The sequence below is a fragment of the Ambystoma mexicanum genome, chromosome 4q (genome assembly GCF_040938575.1).
Source record: "Ambystoma mexicanum isolate Mex_15411 chromosome 4q, UKY_AmexF1_1, whole genome shotgun sequence".
NCBI classification, from domain to species: domain Eukaryota; kingdom Metazoa; phylum Chordata; class Amphibia; order Caudata; family Ambystomatidae; genus Ambystoma; species Ambystoma mexicanum.
In genome coordinates, this window is record NC_090928.1 from 1,038,773,464 (window position 1) to 1,038,794,653 (window position 21,190).

Below are 21,190 nucleotides of genomic sequence, written 5' to 3' on the forward strand. Positions count from 1 at the left end.
TACTTCCTTTGTATGTGTATCGCCCAAATACACAAGACAAGCAGCAGCTCCAATGACCTGTACGGTTCAGGTGCTCTCAGTTACATATGTGCTGGTTGCCTCTATCAGCAGGGTTAGCTACCTGACCCTGTGTAGTTAATTGTCATTTCACGGGACGGTTTGATGGATTTGTGGGGAGCTTCCACTTTTTCGGTCCCGTAGTGAATTCCAAGGTCACAGTGAGGTGCTACAGCTTCCGGATGGCACCCCTGCCGTGCACGCTTGTCTCCTCCGTTGCAGGCCCCTCCGTCGCTGTAGGGTCTGAACCGGGATTGAGTGTTCCCCAAGTGTTGGCTTAATTCTTATCTGTAGAATTAAGCAACAGTATTAATGCGGCATTACCGGTCAGTGGGTCTTGCGCGGCAGGGCCCAAAGGGTTATGGTGTATGGCGGGTTACTATCTGTATCGCGGCTTCATATTAGGTCTTGGGGCAGTCTTGTTATGCTGTGCCGCTGCGCTGTGTCCCAGACTCCGCATCTGCACAATGTGTATCTCGCGGGTGTCAGGCAGAAGCCTCTGTGGACTCCACTCACAATAAAGAGGGAATAGCAACCAGGGGCCTCAACCTAGGTTGGTTGCTGTGGTTGTGGCATTGGATCAACAGAACACACACAGGATAAAATGTGCAGTACAAAACACTTACCAGCCTTGTCAGGATGAGTGGGATTAATGCCTATAGGGTCTAAGGAATCGAACTAGAAGGAATAAGGAGCTCTAATCGAAAAGGTGTCAAGATGAGTCTACCCAAAAGTGTCTACATGAATGAAATATGGGAAGATCGCTCTTCCCCAGGTTCTCTAGTACGCTATTTAAGGGATATAATGCATTTCTCGCTATTAGAAAACTCAGTCCAAGGAATATAGTACCCTGCTAGCAACGTGGAACATAACCACCAAGTACTTTCTCTTGCTTGAAGGTCATTTCCAGGCATAGTCTCACCATCTAGCATTGCGACGCCCTCCTGGTTAAACATGGATACCTTTCAACATACTTCTACTAGCAAGTATTTCTTACCCCTTCTGCAGTCTTTTTTATCAGGCTTTAATACTCAACATTCAGCCAGTGGCCACCACCCAGTATCTTTGGTGTGTCACAGCTGAGGAATTAACAGATAACTCGAGACTCTCAAAGTATGATTCAGAAGACGCACAATTCCAGTTTCCTTAAGAACTTTAATCCCTCACTCCATTCCTCTTTTCCCTTGGGCTCATGTCTCCTAGCAGTAAAATAAAAGCTAGTCGTAGAGAGTTGGGTTTCATGTATCGCATGCACTTTTCCTGGTCTTCGCCTGGTCACGGTGGTCTCAGATCAAAAGCCCTGCTTCGGTCTAGGGGTTTGGGAAGGGTTAACCCATGGGGCTGGGTGCAATGCATGGCCCAGGGATAGCATGCCTTCATCTATTCCACCCTCTCCCACAAGCTTGGCAATGCACCATCAGCATTGTCCCTTTAAGGGAATCAATGACTAGTCTTACAAGCCCAGCACAGCACCTCCATGCTTGGCAACCCCTTGTGCCAAGGAACAAGTTACTTACCTGTAACTGTTGCTCTCCAGCATGGGTCTGGCATGGATTCACATGCTCATGAATATTCCCCGTCGTCAGGCTGGGAATCCTCGGTAAAGAAAAAATCAGTATCAGTTTTGTTTCTGATCTGTCTTTCTTAGTAGTAACCAATCACTGATCTCTGGGTCATACTGCCCTCAGGCTATGACTGCCCTCTCCCTAAGCCCCGCCTCTGGCAGCCATCCTCAGATTTGGTAGCAAGCAAAGTGGCAGTATGATCAAGTGAAGAGCCGCAGAGGGGTAGGCGGGAGGGTTCGCATTTGAATCCATGCCAGACCCATGCTGGAGAACAACAGTTACAGGTAAGTAACTTGTTCCTTCTCCAGCATGGGGTCTGGCATGGATTCACATGCTCATGAATAAAAGAATACATAGCAGTATACACATGCACAACCACGGGAGGTGGCAAAGGCTCAACATTAAGCAATACAACAACTCAACATTAAGCATCTCTTACCTCCTCACCAGGCTCACCTTAGGTGAACATGTTGCGCAGCACTGCTTGGCCGACCCTGGACTCCTCCCTGGAGTCCCGATCGACGCAGTAGAATCTTGTGAAGGTGTGCGTCGACATCCACGTAGCAGCCCTGCAGATGTCCAGCAGGGGCACACCAGCCAGGAACGCCGTGGTAGCAGCGATCGCTCTGGTCGAATGGGCTCTCGGACGGCCGGGCAGCAGTTGATTTGCCAACCGGTGACAATGCATAATGCAGCCGTAGAGCCATCTGGAAATGGAAGTCTTCGAGAGAGCCTTCCCTTGATTCACAGACCCAAAGTTCACAAACAGTTGTGACGTCTTCCGAAAACTCTTCGTGCGGTCCACGTAGAACTTCAACGCTCTAGCTACATCCAGCGAGTGCAAAGTCCTCTCGGCCGGCGTCAAAGGCAACGGGAAGAAAACAGGCAACACCAAGGGCTCGTTGAGGTGGAAGTCCGACAGCACCTTGGGCATGAAGGAGGGTTGCGTCCTCAGCACCACCCTCGTGTCATGAAAAGTCAAGTATGGAGGCTTGCAAGATAAGGCCTGATTCTCTCCCACTCATCGTGCAGAGGTGATAGCTACGAGGAACGCTGTCTTCCGTGACAGGAACTTCAAAGGCACCAAATGCATAGGCTCGAATGGGGCCCCCATGAGCCTGGTCAGCACCACATTAAGTTCCCACGCCGGGACAGGGGCCTTCACCGGCGGGAATGATCGTAATAGTCTTTCAGAAATTCCTTTACCAGGCGATGAGACCACAAGGACGCCCGTCCCGTAGTCCTGGTATATCGGGAGATGGCAGCCAGATGTATTTTTATGGAGGAATGAGCCAGTCCAGCTTTGGCCAGCGACAGTAAGTACGGCAGCACTTGAGGGGCCGTAATCGACAGAGGGTTAATCTTCTGTGCACGGCACTAGACAGAGAACCTCTTCCATTTATGACCGTACACTTGAGAGTTGAGGACGCCCTGCTGGCCTTTGCAAGAAGCTTCTGCAATCAGCCAGGATATCGTACCCTCCAAACTCTAGTGCTGCAGGAGCCAGGACTGCAAGTTCAGTGACTGTGGGTCGTGGTGTAGAATGGCGCCTCCTTCTCTGGAGAGAAGATCCGCGTCCGCCGGCAGCCTGACTGGCGGGGATGTTGACAAGTCCAGAAGGTCCGGGAACCAGATCAGCCTCGGCCACGCCGGTGCGACGAGGATCATCCTGCACCTGGACTTCTTGAGCTGGTTGATGAGGCGGAGCAGCAACAACAATGGAGGGAACGCGTATAGAAATAGGCCGTCCCAAGGGAACGAGAAAGCATCGCCCATGCTCCTCGGCTGGGGGAACCAGCTGGCAAACATCTGGCACTTGGAGTTCGTCGCCGTCGCGAACAAGTCGCTCTGGGGTTTGCCCCATCGTCGGAAGTCGATCCACTTCATCCTGGCGCAGTTCCCACTCGTGGCACGAGCGTAGCTCCCTGCTGAGTGAGTCGGCGATGGTGTTTTTTATTCCTGCCAGGTGGAAGGGAACCAGAAACATCCAATGGGCGACGGCCCAGTGCCACAGATCCTGGCCCTCCTTGGATAGGGTTGGGGATCTGGTGCCCCCCTGCTTCCGTATGTAGAACATTGTGGTGGTGTTGTCGGTGAAGATCCTCACCACTTTGTCCTTGAGGGACTGGAGGAACGACTTGAGCGCCCAGAACACTGCACAGAGCTCCAAGATGTTGATGTGAAGAAACCTCTCCTCCGGGAGCCAAAGGCCTCTTGCATGGAGATCTCCGGTGTGGGCCCCCCAACCCTCCGGAGAGGTGTCCTTAGTCACCGTCTCCTGAAACGCCGGGGTTTGAAAGTCCGTGCCCGTCGTGAGGTGAGCCCGGGTGCCCCACCATAGGATCGCCCGACGGAACTCCTCGTCGAGGGGGATCCTGTCCTCGAATCAGCCCCCTGCCTGAAACCAGCGTGCGTCGAGGAACTCCTGCAGCGGACGCATCCTAAGTCTGCAAAGGGGTACAAGGAAGATGCATGAGGACATCATCCCGAGAAGGGACTTGATGGACCTCACCCTTGCCACGTCCGTGGCTAACAGTCGCCGTACCTTGCCCAGGATGGTATTGGTCCTCTCCTCTGAAGGGGAGACCAACTGCTCCACTGTATCGAGCTTCGCCCCCAAAAACAGTGCTACTTGCGACAGAACCAGGTGGGATTTGGGGTAGTTGATGGAGAACCCCAGCTCCGTGAGCAACCGGACGGTCCTCGCCGTATGATCGACGGTGAGTTCCCTTGACCTTGCCCGGATTAGCCAGTCGTCCAGGTAGGGGTAGACGTGGATCCCCTGCAGGGGCAGCCGCGCCGCCACTGGTGCAAGGCACTTGGTGAAAACCCTGGGTGCCGACTTTAATCCGAACGGTAGAACTCTGAATTGGTAGTGGCGTCCTTGAACCACGAATCTGAGGAACTTCCTGTGCCTTCTTAGAATGGGGATGTGGAAGTAAGCATCCTCCAGGTCCAGCGACGATAGGAAGTCGCCTTCCTCCAGCTGTCCCAGCACGTGCTGGAGGGTGACCATCCTGAATTTCTGTGCCTTGATGTACTTGTTTAAGCGGCGCAGGTCCAGGATGGGGCGCCAACCGCCTGTCTTCTTCCTGACGAGGAAGTACCTTCAGTACACTCCAGAGCCCCGGAGCCTTCTGGGGACAAGCTCGATGGCACCTTTCTTGAGCATCGCCCTTACCTCCAACAGCAGTTGAGGGACGTGATTTTTCTTCCTGGCCACGGGAGGAATGCAAGGGCACTTCTTTTGGAATTCCAGCGAGTGCCCGTTGGCCAGGGTGTCCAACATCCAACGGTCGGTGGAGATGGACTCCCACACGCCAACGAACTTCGTCAGCCGGCCTCCCACCGGGGTGCTTCGGTGGGGGCCTGACAACACGGCCGGGTCATTCTTGCTTGGGGGCGGCCTTGCTGCCTTGGCCTCCTTGGCGACGACGGCGGGAACCCCCTTGTCTGCCGCAACCTCTGTAGGCCTCCTGGGAAGAGGAGCGGGCCGCCTGGCGGTAGGTGGAGGAGCCACCGCTGGATCCTTTGGAGGCACCCTGTCTGCCCCCAGAGCTCCGAAGGGGCCGTCGCTGCTGAAGCACCCCAAGGGCCCGGGCCGTCTCCGAGTCGGTCTTGATGGCCTGTAGAGACTCATCCATTGCCTAACCAAAGAGGTTGTTGCTGTCGAACGGCATGTCCAACACTCTGGTCTGGATGTCCTGGCGAAAGTCTGTCGTCTTGAGCCATCCTCGTCGTCGGAGGCAAACTCCGTTGCCCAGTTGGCGAAATCCGTATCGGCAATGTCCGTTGCCACCGTAATGGCGTGATCCGACGCCATCTCGCCCTCCTGCAGAATCTCTAGGGCCTCCGCCCTTTTGTCATCCAGCAGGAAATCTAGCAGGGGAGCTATCTTGAACCAGAGCTCCCTGTCATAGCGGGCCACGATCGCTAAGGCATTGGCCGCCTTAATCGTCGTCGCCGACGAGATGACTCGTCTTACCCTCGCTGTCCGGCGGGGAGGTGGAAGTTGAAGCCGCGGCGCCCGCTGCCTTCTTCTTAGCCGCTGCCGAGACGACCGAGTCCGGCGTGGGCTGGGCCCTGAGGCACAAGGGGGTGGCATCGGGGACTCGGTACTTCTTCTCGTACCTGTCCCTCTTGGCGGGTGTCGTGGTAGGGTTCTTGAGGACAGCAAGCCCCTCGTCCCAGATGTCGTCGAGTAAAGGCACCGCGAGGGCCGTCTTCCTCTTAGCCTCTCGTCGCTGGTACAGAAACCCCTCCTTTTTCTGTTCTTCAGGGCAGCGCTGGAAGAGCTTGGATGCCCTGGTTATCATGGCGTGGAAAGAGCCCACCTCGTCGGCTGGGGACGCCCGCGGGGGAGGCGACGACGGGATGTCCGCTGTGTCATCGCCGCCGTCGTCCGTCCCCGTCGCCGTATCCGTTGCCGAATCCTCTCCCGGCGAGGGGGCAGAGCAGGGTGGACTCTCCTCCGCTTGTTCGGAGGGCTTCCCGACGGGCCTGGTTCTGGCTCCTCCGTCGGGGTGCGTGGTAATCTCGTCCTTATCTCGGTACATAAGGATTGGATTGCCAACAAAATGGCCGCCAAGCTATCCTGGGACTCGGGCAATGGCTGCGACGGACGGGATGGCCGCTCCCGTGGGCCCTGTTCGTTGTCCTCGTCGCTATCATCGATCACGTCAGTAGGGACCGTCCCCTGGGATCGAACCTCTCGTTGAGGTTTATGAACCTTTCGTTGAGGCCCCTCTCGGTCTCCATCAGTTCCTCCTCAGAGGCTGCTTCTGCGTCTTTAACGGCCACCGGCCCCCGCCCCTCTTTTTCAGACGGGGGCTTCACGGGGGTCTTAGCGATGGGCTGGAAAGAGGATTCTCTCCGCGGCGGCAGGGATACTCTGGGCCCAGAGGCCGTTTCCATTGTAGTCTCAGCCGGGGTCGCAGAGACCACTTCGGTAGAGGCCTTACCCGGGTAGATCAAGGCCCTCACCACCTTAGGTGCGTCCTGGGCCTTCGCCTTGCGGGGATGGTCAACGCCTCGCTCCCCCTTCGAGATCGACCGGGTCCGCTCCAGCGGCCTACCCGGGTTCTCGGACTTCCTCTTCCCCGACCCAGAGGGCTGGCTCGTGGTCAAACGTGCCGGGGAAGTAGCGCCCTGCTTGGCAATCGAAGAGCCCGACCTTTCGGTGCTCCCGGAGCCCGCGGACTCGCGGTGCTTGGCCTTCTGTTGGGCCCCCGTCGCCGGGGTGCCCTCAAAGGACTTAGAAGCCCGCTCAGACTTCTTCTTCGCCTTCTCACTTGCTGTGCCCTTCTCCAGCCAGGTGGCGAGGCGGGAACGACGATCTTGTTTGGTCCGTTCCGACAGGTTCTTGCAGAACGCACAGTCCTTCTCCACATGCGTCTTGTCCCCATGGAGGCATTAGAGACATCGCAAATGCTCGTCCTCCTTGAAAACGTTATATAATCCGCATCCAGGGCAGCTCCTGAACAGCTTGGATCCGGGCGTCGAGCTCACTTTGTCCTGGGCCATGTCTTGAGGTAGGCCGCAGATCTTCCGGAATCCTCCAAGAAGTGTAAACTCGACGAAAACTTCACCCTTGAGGGGTGTAGAAGAATTCCGAAACGGGTCCCCGTTATCGGAAGTAGAAACGGTGGAGCTTGAGGCTCGATTAAACTGAAAAAATGAGAAATTCTCCTGAAAAAACGTGAAAACGCAGTAAAAAACTCGAGAACTAAACACGAGGACTCCCAACACTTGAGCATGTGGTAAAAATCTGAGGATGGCTGCCAGGGGCGGGGCTTAGGGAGAGGGCAGTCATTGGCTGGGGGCAGTATGACCCAGAGATCAGTGATTGGTTACTACTAAGAAAAACAGATCTGAAACAAAACTGATACTGATTATTTCTTTGCCGAGGATTCCCAGCCTGACGACGGGGAATATTCATGAGCATGTGAATCCATGCCAGACCCCATGCTGGAGAAAAACAAGTTTCCAGTTGTTTGGCGTAATCATGTACTGAACAGCTTAGCTGATGTAGCTGTCACAATAGATCTGCTGATCACTAAACCAGAGCAGGCAAAAACGAAAATCTTTCAACTAGATTGGGTCGATAATTTAACAAATTGTACTCGATATAAAGATTTGACTATCTTCCTGTATGGCACCAAGAGATCCAGAGTCATGGCTGAATATCTGGTGAAATGCCCCTCCCCTAACATACGTGCAAAATATTTGAGGTTTAGTTTAAACCTTTGGAACACACATGATGTTTTGTGCAAAAGGAAAATGTTACCGGAACAAAATTATTGCCCGTATTGTTTGAATACAAATGAAAAGGAAACTCTACAGCATCTTGTAGTAGAGTCTACTGCATGAACAATGGTTCGAGAAATATGCTTTAAGAGGGTTCTCACCATGCAAAGCCATTTAGGTCAAGATCAAATACGGCAATTTCTATTTTAAAATCCACGTCCAGCAGTACAAATAGCTATAGTGCAATATTGTGAAATGACTACCTGCTTGCATAGAATGATCACACAGGGCGCTGTGTCTTGCTTCTTAGTTGTGGAGTTCATAAATCCTTCCAGTAGAAAGTTCATAAGAATAACACTGGTAGAAATTCTATGTATGTTTGAGAAGCAGTGTTTTGTTTTTATTTCACAACTCCTTTGTGTTTTGTTTTTATTTCTTTTTCTCATGTTTTATGTACCCACATTTTGATATTGTAATTTTAGTAACATGTGAATGATAATTGATATGTAAAATATTTGAAAAGTTGTTAATTCAACTAAACAAATACATTTTAAAAAGTCTTTAAGCAATACCATGAGTCTTGTGTTGGGGTCTCGTTCTTGGTCCCTCACCTAGTTCAATCATTGGTTGTTGTGCATGTATATTACCTGCTTGCCCCTCTTTACAATCCATGGTGTTGAATGCATTTCAATGACCAGTTGCAGTGGGACCCCAATTTGCTCTTTAAAACATTTAAATGATGCCAATTAGGGAAAAACCTCACCTCTTCTCCAATAATTGTTAGATGGGGGAACTTCCGTGCCAGCGATGTGCAGATGCTTTTTTGTACCATTCGATCTGCTTTGGTCTGCAGGTCATCAGCTCCAGTCTATAATAGATAAGGGATTTTTACAATTAATGCAATGAAAAAATAAATAAAGTACTCTGTAAAAACAAAGTTTGAGCCCTTCTCTACTAGTAATTACTTATTTAAAAAAAAACAAAAAAACACACACACACACTTTTTATGCATATATTCCAGGATGTGTGCTGGGCATGGTAACTCAACGAACTGTAGAATGTCAATGAATGTAGGACAATATGCAAATAATGCATTTCCATAAATATTATTTGCATATTCATTGGTCTTTCTAAAACCACAGTCAGCAATTTACTATTTGGTAGCTTAACAATTCCAGGCGTATCCACAATAAGCAATAACCCGGAGCAGCGGGATTCCCCAGCTGGTAGCTACCCGGGGTCCTAAACATAGTTCATAGGCGATAGTTTTCTGGCTGGTTCAACAACCACAAAGGAGATTACCTTTCAGCCAAGGAGTTTCATGTTGCATGCCTAGTTCCACCAGGTTATTAGTAAAGGTACGAATGTATGAAAATGAAAAGGTAAGAATTACTCTTCTAGTCACACAATCTGTGCTACTGTATCTTGGACTGGAAATGTGCTTGACCGCACACATCCTGCAAGTTTGAATCTCAGTCCGCTCCATAATACATGCCATGTAAAATGTATTGTGACGACATCTCGGGATTCGTCACTTCACCCCGAGGGGGAGCCCCTTCCCATGAGGCTAGGGAGGGGAGACAGCTGCCAGAAAGTCCCCCTGGGGGTGCTGCTCAGCGGGAGGACCTCGTGGGAAAGACGCCCTCTCTGGGGATCAGGGAGGATGACTCGGGAAGGCGTGGTACTACACCCCCCCACCCGCCACACACTTCCGTTACATCCCCCTCAGTCTGTGAGGCCCACCTTCTCATACCCCACTTCCAGACCTCCACCCAACTCCTTCACACCCCGTTGTCCCATGCCACACAACTCCATATTACACTCTACCATTATCTTTGTAAAATTGATAAGGCAGCTGTCACTGAGATGATAAAGCGTAGGGATGACTTGACTAGGACTTCAGTAAGAGGTACCGAAACGAGGAGGAGGAGGAGGAGGGGAACCATAACTAATCCCCATTGGAACCTGAATGAGCAGTGTAGATGTCATTGCCCATTCCGATTACAGACAGGAGGATGGACTTATCTTGCTCCAGACCCTCCCCAGGAGGAACTGCGAGCTGGGAGTACGTCCAGCGCGGGGAAGTGAGGTTGCTGTCCGGGACATGAGAAGAGTCGAGGCGTCCCTACCCGGTCCGCCATACGCAATCTGAATGGAGAGCTGGGGAAACGGGAGTCCCGATGCAGGAAGCCACCTGACAGCGCAGTCGTGTAGAGACGCGCAGCCCATCCAAAACAAAATGCTGCTGAGCCGCTGCAACCACAGCAGAAGCCGTAGGAAAGCAAAAGAAGAAAAACAAAGGCGTCCAAAGTGCCAGAGACCACCGGAAGAGGTACGACAGAGACCCAGAAGGTACATTGGTTGTCAGGATCAGAGAAGGGGGCCAAAGAAGCCTTAAACCAAGGGTCTGTGACCTATTAACACAGAGGAATACTTTAAATAATAATAGCTGGCAGGAGAGTAGACACCACTGCTGAACCCATGATAGAGTACATCGGGCAGTGGGTGGTGCTGGTAAAGGCCTGAGGTCCATCCTGGTGAGGTTTCACTACTTCGAGGAGAGGACGCATATCCTTGAGAAAGCAAGAATAGAGGGTTGGGGTTGGCCAAAATAGCCGTCTTTCAGGACCTCTCGACCCTCATGCTGGAAAGAAGGATGTGTAGCCCCCTTACCAAGTGGCTGCGCGAAAAGGGTATCCAATATCGTTGGGTGTTTCCATTCTCTATGACATTTGAGTAGGAAGGTCACAAGTATAGACGGATCTCAGAGGACGATATTCAAAGAATTAAAGAGGTCAAGAAGTGGAAGGTTTGGGACTGAGCTTGCAGAGTTGAGAGAAGAACAGGCGACGCAGGGTCCACAGACTGAGGAAGTTCTGGAAACTGAATACCCCACCTAGGGGGAACTCTTTACTTTGCCACAAAAATGTTTGGAGTAATATTGGGGACTCTCTTTGGGGTCACCAGTTTTTGTTGGCAATAGGTTTAGCTGACAGGGAGTGAACCCTGGCGGGGAAATGGTTCACAAGAAGGTTCTTTTGGGTGGATGGTGGGCTCCACAGCCATGTTCAAGAAGAAGTTAAAGATATTGCTATTCCGATAGTTTTCTTGCCGTTTCCCTTAGATTAGTTGGCCTGTCTGTCTGTCTCTTAAGCCCCCGGGTAGCCAGGTGCGCATTACAAATATATTTAAGTAAGCAATCCTCTCAGTGGTAGGAGAATTAACTTATCCTTTTTTTGGAGGTGAGGTTGGGAAGTCTGGGGGGAGGGGGCGTTTATTATGAGTGGGAAAAAGAAGAAAAATGTTGGGGCTCGGTTATGGAGGACTTATACCATGATCCCTGGGTTCTCGGAGGGAACCTGGTTGTTTGGGCACTGGCCAGTGAATTTAACTGGACGGGACTGAAAGCCAAAGAAGAAAGGGGGTGGGGAGGCAGGGGGAGACCGGTATGGCACATTTAATTAAAATACGTCAGGGGTGTGACAGGCACTACAGGTGTGGGGGTTTCATTTGAGGTTGGTGCTTCTGGGTTGCGATGGTGGGACAAGATTTAACTGAATCGGGTTGGGGGGGTGTCTACAGATTGGCACGTTGAACATGAAAGGGTTGAAATCGCTAACCAAAAGGTCATTAATGGCAAAGGAGTTCTGCAGGCTGAAGATGGATGTGTTTTTTTGGCAAGAAATCGGTCTAGTTCAAGGCGAAGAAAGGCATATCCAATGTAGATTGATTGGGCAGTCGTATTGGGCCTCCGGGGCCGTCAAGAAGGGAGGGTAGGTATTCTCCTTCATAAGAGGGTCAAATTAGAACAGACTAAGATATGGCAAAGTGAGGATGGTAGAACCCCTGATGGTCTCAGGTCTTTTGATGGGGGCACGAATAACAACGATTTATGCTCCCAATCAGGGGCAGATTCGATTTGTGAAGGCAATGCTGAGAAAAGTGATGTGTGATAGTGAGGGTCACCCAATTCTGGGAGGGGATTTCCATGCATGGGCAGACTCTGTTGGGGAGATGGACCCCAGGAATCGTAGGTGGGGTGGTGCGGGGGAGGCCCCTCGAGGGCAGGGGGTGGGGGACTGCAGGCCTGTCTTGATTTGAGGGACAAATGGAGGGTTCTCCCGGGACATGTGAGATAAGGTGATAAGTTGCGAGATTCTCCCAGTTAGTTGAACAAACCATGATGTTGATGTACCTGGTAGTAGTGGGTTTGACAGAGGGCTGTTCCCCTTGGCGGTGTAATGAATCACTCTGGAAAGAGCGGCCGTTTCGGCAGGAATTGGAGGGGGCGATTAAGGAATTTTTTTATATTAACGACACAGGGAGGAGACCTTTTTCACGGTGTGGAACACGGATAAGGCAACATGACAGGATCTGTTGATAAGGGAGGAGGTCAAGCGCTAGAGGGAGAGGACCATCTTAGAGAACGGACTACGGATATCGATTTGGGTGCTGGAGAGGAGAATTCGGACTTCGTGGAAGGGGTTGGGGAATTGGTTGAGGAAGTTAAGGGTAAGAGGGAAGAACTGCATTTGCTGGAGGAGGGCAGGAGAGTGAGTAAGCTTCAATTCTTGTGGCAGTGGTATTAAGAGAAGGGAGACCAGGCTGACACTGTTGGCGGCCCCCCTTTGGGGTCAGAGAGCAGATAGATGGGTATCTTCAGTGAAGAGATTGGATGGTACTGCGGTGGTAAAGGCAGAGGAGGTGGCCGAGGTGTTTGCCTAATTTTACGAAAACCTGTATACCACAGAGGGGGAGGTGGATGTGGAGGGGAGGATGGTTTACCTTGTGAGGATCTCTCTACCGGGCTGCACACAGGAGGGGGCGGCGGCCAAAAATGGTCCTATAAAAGAGGAGGAAGTAGCCCTGGGTCACCTGCAATTGGGGAAGGCCCCGGGAAAGGATGGGTACTCATCAGGGTTTTATAGGACCTTTGGATCTATGCTGGTGCTAGACATGGTGAAATTGTTCAACCATATTTTAGCGGGCTCTGGTGTCGTTTGGGTGGGCATCTCGGTGTTATCAAAAGAGGGCAAGGATCCTTCCCTATGTGGCTCATATAGACTAATTTCCCTACGTTGATGCTAAGATCTATACACGACTTATGGTGACACGACTTATGGTGACGCAACTGTAAGGGCATATACCTAAACTGGTACATTTGGATCAAGTGGGTTTTATAAAGGGACGGCAGGGGGTGGACACAATGAGAAAAACATTACATTTAATTGACTGGGTGCAAAATAAGGAGGGCAATCCCATGTTATTGCCAATAGATGCGCAGAAGGCATTCGACAGAGTTGATTGGATCTTCTTGGAGGCAGTGTTGTGTAAATTTGGACTGGGCCCTAAGATCCATAGGGGAATTTTGCCTTTGTACTCGGGTCCTCGTGCACGTGTAGTGGTGAATGGGAGGTTCTCTAGATGGTTTGATATAACTAGGGGTGTCCCCTTTCTCCACTTCATTTTGCCTTATTAATGGAACCATTGGCACAACAATAAAGGAAAGACACTCGGGTGGAAGGCATCAGAATGGGTGAGCAAGAATATAAATTAGGTTTGTATGCAGACGATATTTTAATACATATTCTGAACCCATTGCAATCTGTCCTGATGGTGGTCGAGTTGATTGAGCCGTTTGGTGGGGTACTCAGGAATTAAGGTTAATAAGGGCCAGTCGACTTTTTAACGACTAGGCCGATTGACGAGTGAGGATAGTGTAAGGTTCAACCATTTAGGGAAGGAGCTGACAGTGAGCAACTTGAGATACCTGGGGTGAACCTTACAAGGGACTTGGAAGAGTTATATGTGGCCATCTATCCACCCCTCTTGGAGCGGTTGTATGATGACATGACAAAGTGGGAGACACTAACTATGTCATGGATGGGCTGTTTAAATGCGGTGAAGATGAACCTCCTCCCGAGGCTGTTGTACTTATTTCAAGTCCTCCCGGTAGTTGTTCCCGATTCCATGTTCAAGGAAATAAAGAGACGCCTCTTGAAGTTCTTAAGGCGGGGGGAAAGTGAGGGTGGCATACAACGTGTTGGTATTTCCAAAGGAAAAGGGGGATGTGTCTCCAGGACCTCCAATTATATGATAAGGCCGCACAGATTTGTGTGGTGTTGCCACACCTAAGGGAACGGGTTGAATATCAGTGCAAGGGCATGGGTAACCATTTTCTCCATCCAGGCACATTAGGGGAGTGGCTCTGGGCACCACTGGAGGCGATCCCTCGGAGGATATGGAAACACCCTATACTGAGCACTATTTGGAAAGTATGGTCTAAGGTGCTGAATTTTGCATCTGGGGGCTCCTGTGGTGATGAAGTCAGAGCCTCCCGAGTAGTGGCTTTAAAACATGTATGAAGCCATCGTATGAGGAAAGTAGGATTTCTGTTTGGGAGTATGTGGGGAAGAACTGTGAAAGTCCTGCTCACTGTATCCTGAATGTGTTCGGTCAACCTCATCGCTTGCATACCGGGGGTCGGGAGGAGGAGGGTGGTGGGATAATCTAATTCAAATGTTATGATGCTCCTACATGTGATGTCCTCTTGGTTCATTGAGGATCTTATAAAAATTGAGTCAAAAAAAATAAAAAAGGCAGATAAAGGCCAGGGAAGGGGAGACATTCCCCCCATCATTGTGAACTGTGTTAAAAGCCTGTGAAAGACCAGGGGAAGGGAGATATTCCCCCCTGGCATGATGAACTGTGAAACTAAAGCCAGGAAGTGTGAGAACAAAGCCAAGAAAGGCCAGGGTAAGGGAGTCCCCAACCCCCCCGGCTTTGTGTGAGGAAAAACACAGAGCCTAACACCTGGAGAAGGGAGGCATTCACCAGGAACCCAATAGTGAAGCAGCAAATATGGGCAATAAGGAATGTTGATCTTTGAACCAGAACTTTACCTTTTGAGTTTGAATTGAGAACTTTGCCTCTGCCTTTTGACATTTCAATCAGGATGTGTTTTGTGCCATGGAAGGGGATGGAGGCCTGGGGGAGGGGGGTCATTCTTTGAGATAAAAATCCCACCTAACTGCTGGAACTGTGATCCGTTGTCCAGAAGAAGGGAGCCATTATTCTGGACCAAGAAGATGCACTACCTTTTTAGTTTAGATACAAGCGTGAGGGACAAACGTAGGTTTTTTTACACAGGATGGTGGACTGTTGATTTATATGGACATCTTGACAATTCCCTTAGCATTTTTATTTGAGGCAGGGAAACCCCTCTTAGAGTTGGGCATATTTAGATTTTCTCTTTATTTTCTTTATTAATACATGTTTATGCCAATCACCATGCAGTCGGTCGGTCAGTCTCCTCCTCCTGCACCCTTACTGTATGTACTCACTTAGAAAAGGGCAAATGGCTTATCGCTTGATCCCAGCACCTCTATGCTGCGTAGGGATGAGAAAGGGACCTTATACCAAAGGAACACAGAGTCCTGGGCTTGTAAAGGTCAACTGTTTTTAGAACCAAAGCTGTCAAAGCCAAGCTGGTACCTTTAAAATACAGGACTCTGTAAAAATATTTGCTAACTACTTCTCAACTTTCACAGTATAGTGCTGCTCTAGAAAGGAAATAATCTAGCATCTAGAAGTTAATTGAGGAAAAACGGTCTTGTCTATGGATCCGTAACACTTTCTTAGCCAGGAAGCACACTTGTGACACACTTATTCTTGGTGGATATGGAAGAAGGACTTGGGAAAAGGATTTGTACATCTTCCTCTCTCATTCACCATTATTCAAGTGCAAGATCTACCAGTAAGGTCCGCAGAGTCACTATGTGGTGCTCATCAGCAAAATCCAGGCATGCAGAGACCAAATACAGTTGTAGTAGTCTTCAAGGGTTCTCAGAAAAGGCCATTTGAGTAAGCCTACTCAGACAAAGGCTCAATTTGCTACCCATTCATTGTATTTTTTGTATTTTTTGTATTTGTATTTTAATTGTATTTTATTGAGCGCCTTAAGCCATAGCCAAAACATTTAACACTAGACACGGTACAATAAAATTGAGTAGGCAGTCAAATCCAGTTACTAATCAATCAGGGATGTTGAAGTAGGTACGTTTTTAGTGAGGCATGAAAAAGAGAATAGACAGTAATGCGACAAAGAGATAGTGGGAGAGCGTTCCAGTTGAGAGGTTCAAGAAGCTCAAAAGATCGGAAACGAGACTGGGCACACGGGGGACGAGGAAGGGAATAGTTTCTTACCTGTAACTCCATTTCTCCAGCATTGGTATCTTTCATGGATTCACATGCTTAGAATATTCCCCGTCGTCAGACTGGGACCCCTCGTAACACATATATAGCCTTTTCCAAAGGAAAACTTTTGACGCTTTTGTGTCCTATCTACGTCCTTCTAGGACCCGCCTACGCATGCTCCGCAGGCCGTGCTAGTATAAGAGGCCCGCCCCCGCGGCTCCCCTTCAGATTTCGGCCCCTCCAAAGTAGGAAGGGTTAAATTTATCACATACATTACATACGGGGAGGTTGGCGGGCACATGTGAATCCATGAAAGATACCAATGCTGGAGAAATGGAGTTACAGGTAAGAAACTATTCCCTTCTCCAGCATTGGATCTTTCATGGATTCACATGCTTAGAATAGATTGTATAGCAGTAACACTTGAGACGGCGGTGAGAATGTAATGTAACAATATATATATATATATATATATATATCCTCACCCTACTACACAATGGGATAAGTTAAGTCATATAATGTTGCCCACATAAAGTATATCGCTCTTAAGAGGGCAGACAACAGAATCTCCACAGGGAGGAGCTTACCTTACTGAAACAGATGGCGCAGGACAGCTCTTCCCATCTGCACCTCGTCTGCATGCTGCCTGGCAAGGCAGTAGTGGCGGGTAAACTTGTGGGGCACTGACCATGCCGCAGCTTGGCATATGTCCGTCAGCGGAATTCCCGCCCATCACGCTGTTGAGGAGGACATCGACCTTGTAGAATGAGCTCTAGGATGTCCTTGCAGTGGCCTTCCGGCCTTAGAGTGACAAAAAGCAATCATCGAGGAGACCCATCTAGCCAATCCCTGTTTAGAGAAAGCTTTTCCTCTCGTCGACGGACCATATGCGACGAACAGTTGCCGAGTAGCCCTGATGTCTTGTGTACGATGTAGGTAGAATTTCAGAGCCCTCTTAACGTCCAGGGTATGAAGAGTTTTTTCTGCTGCCGATGATGGAGTGGCGAAGAAAGTAGGCAGAACCACGGATGAATGTTTGTGATATACCGTCGGAACCTTCGGGACGAACATAGGGTTAGTTGCCAGGACTACCTTGTCCTTAAAGAATCTTAGGTAGGGCGGGTCCACGACCAGCGCTTGTAGTTCCGAGATACTTCTGGCTGATGTGATAGCTATCAAGAATGCCAACTTCCACGAAATGAATTTTATGTCGGACGTGGCCATAGGCTCGAAAGGCGGTTTCATCAAGCCTGCCAACACTGTGTTGAGGCTCCACGTCGGGGGAAAACGTTTCACCGGGGGAAAAGCTCGAAATAAACCCCGCATTAAGTGTTTTACCAGTCTGTCACTGAATAGAGGGGACGACTGCCTCTTCCTTGTGAACCTCGAGATGGCTGCCAGGTGTACCTTTATCGATGAGGGGGACAATCCCTTTTCTGCCAAGAGGAGCAGGTAGGGTAGAACTTGTTCCGGCGTCACCAACAATGGTTGTAGGCCCTGTTGTCCTCTACACCATTCACAGAATCTCCGCCACTTATAGGAGTAAGATTTGTTAGTAGAAGGGGCTCTAGCCGCCTGTAGAATTTTTTGGCAATCCTCTGAAATGTCTAAAGCGCCGAACTCCGAGAAGTCAGGACGTAAGGTTGAGACTGTCCGGGTCGTGATGCCACACCGTGCCTCTGTCCCGGGATAGAAGGTACGGGACCTTCGGAAACGCTATGGGATGTTCCAGCGATAGGTGGAGGAGGTCTGAGAACCACGGTTGCCTCGGCCAGTATGGTGTCACTAGAATCACCCGGCAATTGTATCTGCGTATCCACTGTATTGTTTTCCGTATGAGGGGAAACGGGGGAAAAGCATAGAGGAACATGTCCGTCCATGGGAAGGAGAACGCCTCCCCCACCGAACCCTCTTGGGGTCATCTGCTTGCAAATTGCTTGCATTTCTTGTTGTCTTTGGTCGCGAAGGCGTCCAGAGGGGGGTGACCCCATTTCTCGAACACTTTCCTCAAGTGACCCGTGTCCATTTCCCACTCGTGTATCTGGGCCATGCTTATGCTGAGAGAGTCGGCTTGGCCGTTCCTCACTCCTGGAAGGTGATGAGCCACTAGGGAAATATCGTGCTTCGATGCCCAATGCCATGTTTTCTGGGCTTCTATGGAAAGAGTTCTTGATCGTGTCCCTCCTTGTTTCCTCAGATAAAACATGGCTGTTGTATTGTCGGTCAGTATTCGCACTCGCGAACTCTTGATGTGTGGTAGGAACGCCTTCAAAGCCCATTTTACCGCTCTGAGTTCCAGTACGTTTATGTGTAGGAGTGACTCCGTTGGAGACCAGCGACCTTGCGTTTGGAGAGCACCCATGTGCGCTCCCCATCCGGTTAGGGACGCATCCGTAACTATGGTGCTCTGAAACTCCGGCTCCTGTAGGGGCACACCGTTGTTCAGATTGTGGGAACTCTGCCACCACTGAAGGGTCCGACGTAGCTTGTCGTCGTCGATGGATATCCTGTCCGACCACGATCCCTGAGCCTGATGTCCATCGGTCCGCGAGGAATTCTTGGACTGGCCTCATGAATAGCCGACAGTTTCTCACCAGATGGATGCAGGATGCCATGGCCCCTAGGACCGAAACATACTTTCTCACTGAGATCCTGGTGTTTCGCCGTAGCCGGGCCGCTTGTTGAATGAGTCTTGAGGTCCTGTCGAGAGAAGGTTTCACCAGCCCTAACTGAATCTCGAACTGTGCCCCCAAGAATACCAGCGTTCTCTATGGCCGCAGAGAGGATTTCTCGAAGTTTATGGCGAATCCTAGCCGTTGTAGAAGCTGCATGGTGGCTTGCAGACTTGTGTTGGTCGACGCTGGGGAGGATCCCCTTACCAGCCAGTCGTCGAGGTATGGGTATACATGGTGGCTTTGCTTCCTTAGCCAGGCAGCCACTGGAGCCAGGCATTTTGTGAATGTTCTGGGGGAGGTCTTGAGCCCGAAAGGAAGAACCGTGAATTGGTAGTGAGTTCGCCCTATTACAAAACGTAGGAATTTCCTGTGTTTCCGACACATTGGAATATGGAAATACGCATCCTGTAAATCCAGGGACGCCAGGAAATCTCCCTTTTGAACTGCGCGGATCACTTCCTGCAGAGTGAGCATCTTGAATTTCAGGCTCTTTAAGGACTTGTTGAGATCGCGTAAGTCTAGAATGGGACGCCATTTGCCGTTCGGCTTTTTTACGACGAAGTATCTTGAGTAGACTCCTTGACCTCTCTGTGATGTTGGAACTAATTCTATCACGCCCTTCGCTAACATGAGTGTAACCTCTTGTTGCAGTACCTTCATATGGGACTGAGTGGTGAACGCAGGTGGGATTTGCGGAGGGTTGTGTTTGAATTGCAGAGTGTGTCCGTTTCTTATAGTGTCTAACACCCATTGGTCCGTCGTTATCCTTTCCCATTCATCAGCATATGCTGAAACTCTTCCCCCCAGAACGGTTCGTGGTATGTCACTGCTGATCTTTATTTTGCTTGTCTCTCGACGACGATGGGTATGATGGTCGTTTTCTGGAAGACTGGAAGTTTCGTCGACGGTTAGCCGATTGTGAGGCACGTCGGCATCCCTGGGAGGGGTAAGCCGATCTGGCAAAGGATCTGTCTCCAGAAGAGAATCTTGAATTACCTGAAGCCCCTCTAAAGGGACGAAAAGACTTGTAACTTCTGCCACTCTGGAGGGCACCCAATGAACGTGCCGTGTCCGAATCTTCTTTCATTCCTTTTAGGGCCTAGTCCACCTTCTCACCAAAAAGGTGGTCTCCCTCAAAGGGCATATCCAAGACCTTTTATTGCACTTCTGGCCTGAAGTAGGTACACTTAAGCCATGACTGTCGACGCAATACCACCCCATTGTTGACTTGCTTGAAGCCTGACTCAGCGAGATCCACCGCAATGTTTATTGCGTGATTTGAGGCTTCCTCACCCTCTCGGACCAGTAGCATCGCCGCTTTCCTCTGTTCTTCTGGAAGATGATCAAGTAGCGGAGCTAGTCTGTGCCACATCTCCCTATCGTATCTGGTCACAATTGCCAGAGAGTTTGCGGCCTTTACTGTGGTCGCTCCCACAGAGAGCACTTTCTTGCCAAAGGCATCTTGGCGTCTCGCTTCGTTCTCGGGAGGAGTCGTGCACTTGTGCTGTGCCTTTGCCTTCCTCGCTGCTGCCGCCGACACCACCGAGTCCGGTGTTGGTTGGGAGGATAAACACTTGGGGGTAGACTCTGGAGCCTTAAACTTTTTTTCTAGGCGTCCTTTCACTGCTGGTTCTGAGAATGGGTGTCTCATTGTTTGCAACCCCTCTATCCATACATGGTCTAGTATTGGTATCGAGAACACCGACCTCCTTCTCTTGCCCATGTGGTCGAACAAAAAACAGTCCTTTTTCTGTTCTTCCTGGGACAGACCAAATTCTTTGCATGCCTTCTCCATCATATAATGGAGTGACGCAATGTCGTCCGGAGGGGACGGGTGAGCTGGGCTTCTGGGGTTTTCCAACTCCGCCTCTGACTCCCAGGTAGGATCCCTGGAGGGGGATAATGAGATATCCGACATGGCTCCCCTGTCGGACTCCGAATCTGGCAGTTCACCTTCCTCCTGTGCCAGTGTTGAGATTGGCGTGCGTGGGTGCGTCGGTTGACGGGACGGGCCCGGCTCGTCGATGGGTGACTGTGGCAGGCTTGCCTGGGGTAGTCGCTGGTCCAACGACCGCAACAAGGACTGAAGCGTGGACAGAATATCCAACGACAAAACCGATTGAGGATTTAGTAGAGGGGCAGAAACCGGTGTAACGGATGCCCTCGTCGACGACTTGTCCGCCGCTCGTAGCCCTAGGTCTGTTGGGCCAGCAACTCTGTCGTTCTCGTTCTCCAAAGACAGCAACATAGCTTGTTCTTGTAGCAAAGCCTCCGGGGGGGTCGGGTCAAAGACTTCAGGCCTCCAGTCCTCCTGTAGGAACCCCGTCGACGAGGCCCTCGTCGACGCCATTGTCGACGGGACGGTGGATGCCCCCTGTGCAAGTGGCAGGGAGGCGGCCGATGACTGGACCGCCGTCGATGACGTAGACTTCGCAGGTGGTTTTGGCGTTC

General features: G+C 50.5%; 1 protein-coding gene across 3 annotated transcripts in view; it reads right to left on the reverse strand.

Annotated features, from left to right (window-relative positions):
* Positions 1–21,190, reverse strand: part of BPNT1 (3'(2'), 5'-bisphosphate nucleotidase 1) — a 756,164-nt gene that overhangs the window by 397,956 nt on the left and 337,018 nt on the right. For all 3 annotated transcript variants that reach the window (XM_069608587.1, XM_069608588.1, XM_069608589.1), the window contains one exon: positions 8,632–8,736. In XM_069608587.1, the coding sequence (XP_069464688.1) occupies positions 8,632–8,736 (105 nt within the window). The remainder of the gene's footprint in view (positions 1–8,631; positions 8,737–21,190) is intronic.